The sequence below is a fragment of the Gossypium arboreum genome, chromosome 5 (genome assembly GCF_025698485.1).
Source record: "Gossypium arboreum isolate Shixiya-1 chromosome 5, ASM2569848v2, whole genome shotgun sequence".
Taxonomy (NCBI): Eukaryota; Viridiplantae; Streptophyta; class Magnoliopsida; order Malvales; family Malvaceae; genus Gossypium; species Gossypium arboreum.
Window position 1 is genome coordinate 9,817,855 of NC_069074.1, and position 6,835 is coordinate 9,824,689.

The 6,835-nt window shown below is 25.7% G+C and overlaps 1 protein-coding gene across 1 annotated transcript; it reads right to left on the bottom strand.

Moving 5' to 3' along the window:
* Nucleotides 1–1,348: 1,348 nt before the first annotated feature.
* Nucleotides 1,349–2,596, bottom strand: LOC108451520 (uncharacterized). The gene has a single exon (XM_017749202.2). The coding sequence runs from the start codon at nucleotides 2,444–2,446 to the stop codon at nucleotides 1,904–1,906; it is 543 nt and encodes a 180-aa protein (XP_017604691.1). The 5' UTR covers nucleotides 2,447–2,596; the 3' UTR covers nucleotides 1,349–1,903.
* Nucleotides 2,597–6,835: the final 4,239 nt, after the last annotated feature.

Here is a 6,835-nt window from a genome sequence, read left to right on the forward strand (position 1 = left end):
AGTTTAGTCATAGATTTATTTTTATGTTCCATGAAAAATTTTAAATTGATTGCCGACACTACTGTAAGCGGATGAAAGAGGTACATCAAAGCAAATGAATTTTTGCCAATTGTTTCCTAACTCTCTCGACATTGTAAGGGAGCTAATACTAGGGAGATCAGGAAAATTAAATTAAACAGTGGTGCTTGGATAGTTTTTGTTTTGTAAGTTAAAAAAATCATTGCTACTTGAATCGAATTATAATTTTATGATTTAATTTTTTATATTTATAATAATGAAAATAATTTAAAAGTGCTTTATAAAAATATTTTCTATTATTTTAAAATTTTAATTTATTTTAAAATATTTATGAAAAAATTTCAAACTCTATCGTATAAGGCCTCAATGCTTAAATTTTGTAGGAACAACCAAGAATTAAAATTAACTCAATAATCATAACAGTTCAAAAATTAAGGAACAGAAAAACCTGAATAAATTGAATTAAACCTTATTTTAATTTTAGTATTTTTTTATATCTATTTTACTGTTTATGTTCAAGGTTTGAGATTGTCACTCCTAACAATATAATCTCTAGGGTTGAAACTTACACCCTCTCTTTGAGAGTACAATTATCTTACCACTGCACCCAACGTTTATCAATAAATACAATCTTTACTAATAATAAGGTTATATAATTATAACTATATAAATAATTTAAAATTAAACAAATTTTGATACATTTGTATATTAATATTTATATCATTTTATATTATATAACAAAATTAGTTTCTTTTTGGTAAAATTTAGTGGATAATTCATATCCAGTGAGGTAAAACAATAATGGCGATAATTTTATTGCCAAATTAAAAGGATAGTAAAAAAAAACAAATAATATATGTCCTTAACTTTTTTTTTTCCTAAGCGGTTTCTTATTTGAGTTTTTTTTATTCAATGTTATTGTAGTGATTTGCTGATGAGCAAGATTCACAAGAAGTTGTTTTTACTCTCTCTGATCATAGTGGTATTAGTAGTTGTAATTTCAATATGTTGTTTTTATAAATATATAAATGAGGCTGGGTGATTTGGAGATTGGATTTGTGGGTGAGCAATGTAGAAAAGTCTTTTTGGAGATCAGAATTCACCGAAATTCATCATTAATACACTTTGATGATGAAAGATTAAAATATAGTTGATCAAGATTGTTTCTCTCTAGTCATTTTCTGGCACTATGAACATTGCAGTCATTGTCTTTAATATTTTCTCTATTGAATTTTTCTTGATGTACGCGGTATGCATTAGAGTATACAGCCATTATAATAGTTTCCCCACTAATTTATGGAAAAAAAAAACATACACACACACACAGACATTTCCTTGTACATTTCTCGGATTTATTTATTCTAGTACAAGACTGGGGTTAATACTTTTTTTTTCACCCCATAAACAATCATTTTAATTTTATAATAATAATACACAACTTTCTACTTTGCAATGCAAATTTCCAATTGCACAACTGAAAAATAGTTCTTTTATAGCCTTTCCTCGTCTGTTCTTTTTCTTTATTTCCTTAAGAAAAATGAAAAATGATCATTAAGACATTTATAATAATTAAATAAATAAATAAAAAAGGCGGAGGAGACAGTTTTATACTGAAAGAGGCTCGGCTTCTTTGGATGTGCAGCCAAAGCCTGGCTTTCACAAGTTCTACCAGTAAATATTAAAAATGCCAATCCTCCTATGTTGTAAACGCAAAAGAAAAAAATAAGAAAAAAAAGTAAAAAGTGGTGGAACGAAACTAAAAAAACTCATCTCTCACCATTCAGATTGTGCATGGGATCATGAGAAATGTTTATGAAATTAAGGAACAACCATATTTACCACTAATATTTGTCATCGTAATTGATGAATAAACCAAGTTATTTGATCAAGTTGGTTTCAAATCCTGGAACAATGCATCCCACTTCATCTCTTCAGCACCATCTAACCAACTTCCCTTTTCCCTTTTCTCTTTCTTCTGGTACTTTAGCACCATTGTGATTGGTGGAAGATGAGTCCCATTGGTGAGCAGCAGCCGCCCTTCTGCACCCATCCCCACCCTCTTCTTTCTCTTCAACATTGCGCCACCTTTCCATTTATTCCTTCGATTAACAATAACAAGAGCCGACGCTTCTCTCTCCACCATTGCCCCCATGTACTTTGATAAGCTCCTTTTTGTTCTCTTGATTGCCGACATGAGGCTCCGCACTACTGGTCTCCAACCACTCGTCTGATTTCCTTTGGTTTTCCCTGCAAGCTTGAGAATTTCCAGCCTGTGTTTAGCTATTGATATGCCCATGCTTTGGAGAAACTCATGGTCCAAGTATACTATGTCTTCTTCTTCAAGCTCGTTGTGGGAAAATGAAAGGCCGTACTCGTAAACCAGGGATGGCTCAAGGCCTGTTTTTGAAAGCCAAGAAAACCAGTCCATGCCCTTCCAATACCACTATAAGACTCAGATATCTCAATGTCAGTGCCTCCAGATTCAAGGCATATAAAATCTAGTGGACGACTGCATAGACAGGAGTGTATATAAATAATAATAATGATGATGATGATTAGGCCTGAGCAAATAAAATTGAAAATCCAAGTTCAAAAATTATCGTTATTTGAAATCCAATTAAATTCTTTTTTAAAATTTAATCTATAATTAATTTTAATATCTTATGATATAAATATAAATATTTTATAATTAAAATAATAAAAATAATTTAAATTTTCTATTTAAAAATCAAAAAGTTATCATATAAAAATTATTAGTTATTTTTATTTACTTGAAAATTTACTATTTTATAGAAATGTTGTTTATCAAACAATATTCAAAAGTCATAAAACAAAAATTATTTTTTCAAAATAAAATTTTAAAAATTTAAAATTAATATAAAATTTTAAAATTAAATTACGATGAAGATTTTAAAAGTTGGACCCTTAATAGTGATGATTATAATTATTTAAGACAGTGAAGTAAAAAATTTAAAATTTTATAAGCAAATGTAAAACCAGTCATTTATCTTATTTATTTTTATTTTTAAAATAAAAAAATCTGACTGCTTCTTAATATTAAATCTTAAATTAGAAAAGATTCGATGAAATAATTATTTAGTGTCTAGAAAATTCCCATTTAAACTGCTGTAGGTTGGAGTTTGTTAACCAGACCCTTTGCAGTTGTGCTGATTTGACTTTGAGTTCTAATTGTTGCAACCATTGCATTGGAGCAAGCTACCGAAAACACCCTTCTAGGCTTCTACTTTACCAAATTGCTTACTCACTAAGTTCCCCATATTTAATTATAAAACAAGTGTCGTTTTTGTTTTAAGTTATTCAACAACTTTAATTATGGTGAATAACATAATTACTAGCATTATGATGAGAATCCTAACTTTGTAAAAATAAAATAGGACACCTAGGCTATCATAATAGTAGGCAAGTTACATGTGAATAGCAATTAAAGGATCTCATTCATTTAAACTCTTGATATCTTGATCCAATGATTTCTACATTATTTATCTTCTGCTCAACCTCAAGATTCTTCATTTCAACCAAACCTGCAATATATAATTATATTAATACATTATTTTATTTGTTATGCATTTTTCAAAAAAAAATAGACAACATTTAAAATGAAGAAATAATGTGGTTATATCTTTCAAGTTACTATCGGTGGAATTAAAATTCAATTAATTTATTTAATATAATTTTAAATCTTAAATTTAACCCAATTTGTAATTAAAAAAAAATTTTGATTGCTTCATTTTGTGCCCATATTGTCGAACATATTCACATGCCCCTATTGATTAGACTTTTGAAAATGAAGAATGAAGAGGTTCACGGAGCCCCTATTTTCATACTATATCCATGTGAACTAAAAGTATTGATATTTTTCCCCTTGATCCCATGAATTTTTTTTCTCCTTGGGATTTTTTATGCAAACAAATAAAAAAGCCCTCGTGGAGGATCATGTAAAGATGGAGAAAAATCGCTGTCAAATTTATTAAAATTTTTAACTTATATCAATACTCAAATTTGTCATAAAAATGCTAAAAATTGTGGTGTGAGCTTAGAGCTTACGGTACAATTTTCTACAAAAGTTGCTTAAACGGATTAAACCAAATTAAAAACAAATAATTGAACTTACTCAATTCTAAAAAGTTGGATAGCCTTAATTAAGGATGGCATCAGAGTAATATGGGCGAGGCAGTTTTTTGCTACCCGAAAACTCAACCCAGTTTTGTAAATCCAATTCCCAAAAAAATCACCACACCCAATCCTGCCTTGAAACATTACATGTTTATTGTTTTTATATTTGCGATATTAAATAAAATACATGTTAATAAAAATAAAAAATAGATAATAAAAATATTATAAAGTCTTGTACAAGTTTAAGTCGAGGAGGAGTGAATTTGACCTCCATTTAAGCTCAAATTTTTTATTTGAAAATTGGTCTCACTTTAAAACCGGATTTTCAAACCCAAAAATTTCAGACCCTATTTTTTACTAAAATTCAATCCTTATAGAAAGGTGGTAGTTATACATTTGTATAACAATATTTTTGTTAACTTATAAAGTAAAAATTTAAAGGTTACACTATTTGAAATTTAATCTCCATATTTTTATTTGTAGGATTTAGTTTCTCTACTTTTCAAATATGAAAATTTAAGTTCATTTGTTAATAATGTTAAAATTCTTTTATTAAATTTATTAGTGTGGCATTTAAAAAAAACTCACTTGATATCCATGTAACTAAAAAAAATAACATTGTAATTGACCTAAATTTAAAAATTCATAAAGTATTTAAACTAACTAAAGACATTATAAAAATTGAAGTAATAAGTCAAAACAAAATATAAAGATTAAATTTTAAAATTTAAATTTAATTAAAATATAAAAATTAAAACTAAAATTTAATCTTTCATATATAATCTCAACAATAAAAGAGAGATTATAAACTGAATTTAACCATTAATTTCTCATGTAAAAAAATATATATTTGACACATGTCATGTAAGTAAAGCCTTAGGGCTTGTTTTATAGTAGTATAAATTATTTTTATTTAATAAATTATAATTAATATATTTTATTGAAATGATATGTTAGCTAAAATTTACTTTTATTTCACTGATATAATTAAATTTACTAAAATTTGGGAGAATAGGTTGTTAATATTTTATACTTAATGATTGTTATTGTTATAGAAGAAAGAGTTGTTATAAACAATAAAAATAAAACATAAATAACAGATTCTACAATAACCTTTTTACAATGAAATGTTGTTATAAAAAGGAAGTTATTATTACTAGTAAAACTTTTACTTTCAGAATACTTAATAATATTCCATATAAAAGCAGCAATTTAAAATACTAATATTGAGTCATATATATATAATACGAATATGTTTATATTTCAAATGTCATATCACTCATATATATTTTTAATATGTTTGAAAATGAATATAAATATTTAAAAAAAATTAATGCCATCTATGTGTTTAGGCCGAAACCCATCCATAAGAGCTCATAACTTAATAGTATTAATTTTAAAGGCAGAGCAATGGGCCTGGCCTAGCATGCTACCTATCATGAGCCGCCTCTTCTTTATACTTCCAACAACCTTACTATTTAAAATAAAGGTAAACTATTCACTAAAAAAATAAAGGTAAACTATACCATTAGTCACTAAATTATAGGTAAATTTTTATTTTGATAACTTAACAAAAAAACTACAATTTAATCATTAAAATTTTTGAAATTGTTTTTTTATCACCCAACTATTAAATGACACTTTTTAATTGGTATAATAATAATTTAGGTCCTCAATTTTTTTTATATTCTATCAAATTTACTCCTATTCTATTAAAAATAATTAAAAACTCAAAATTATTTAAAATAAAAAAATCTATATAAAAATTCTAGAAATATAAAATCTTGAAAATATTTTTGTTGAAGAACTAATATGTATGGGATATAAAAAAATTATCATTCAATAGAATCCAATAAAAATAAAAATAAAAACAAAAGAAAAGAAAGTTAGATCGTTACATACTTTCTCAGTATTTCTAAAAACTAAATTAGTAATATTTTCAAATCAAGTTACATGCCCCTGAAGAATATCGAAAATTGATATTACAAAGACTTGTGAAATAGGTTCTGATGTCATTTTTAGCCAAAATAAAAACTTAACCCAAAATTTTATTTTTCAAACCCAATCTAAAATTTTAATTTATTTAAATTATTTTTTCAAAACACAAATTATAAAATTATATTATATTATGAATTTTCTCTTTGCCCATAACAAAAAAGTTAGGTCAAGAAACAAAAGAGGTAAAAATAGAGAACCAATAATTATGTTTAATTTTTCTATATGTTTTAAAGAATGGGTGTTGAATATTTATATAGAGATAGAAAATTTGGAGGGTTTAAAATAATTTTTCCTCATTTTCTCTCACTCATTTTTATTTTTATAGAATACTTATTTTTACCCATTAACAATATTCAACACGAAACTAATGACTAAATTAGAAACAGGACTTGATTGATATGATAAATATTTTGAGAATCCAATTAGAAAATTTTAAATTTGAAGACTAATCTAAAATATTATCAATAGTTTAAAATGTGAAATACAATTAATTCTATTAATTAAAAAGAATTTATACTAAAATTAAATTTTAAATAGAATAAAAGTAGATCTAATTTATATAATGTAAAACTAGTGTTGTGAGAGACTACAGAAGTGAATAAATAAAATGAGAAGAAAACATAGGAGAAAACAAATTGGAAAATAAATAAGATATAGATATCCATCACATTTATAAAACTAATTA

Coding starts and splice junctions, on each gene's coding strand:
- LOC108451520 (XM_017749202.2), bottom strand. CDS start 2,446: ATGGACTGGTTTTCTTGGCTTTCAAAAACAGGCCTTGAGCCATCCCTG.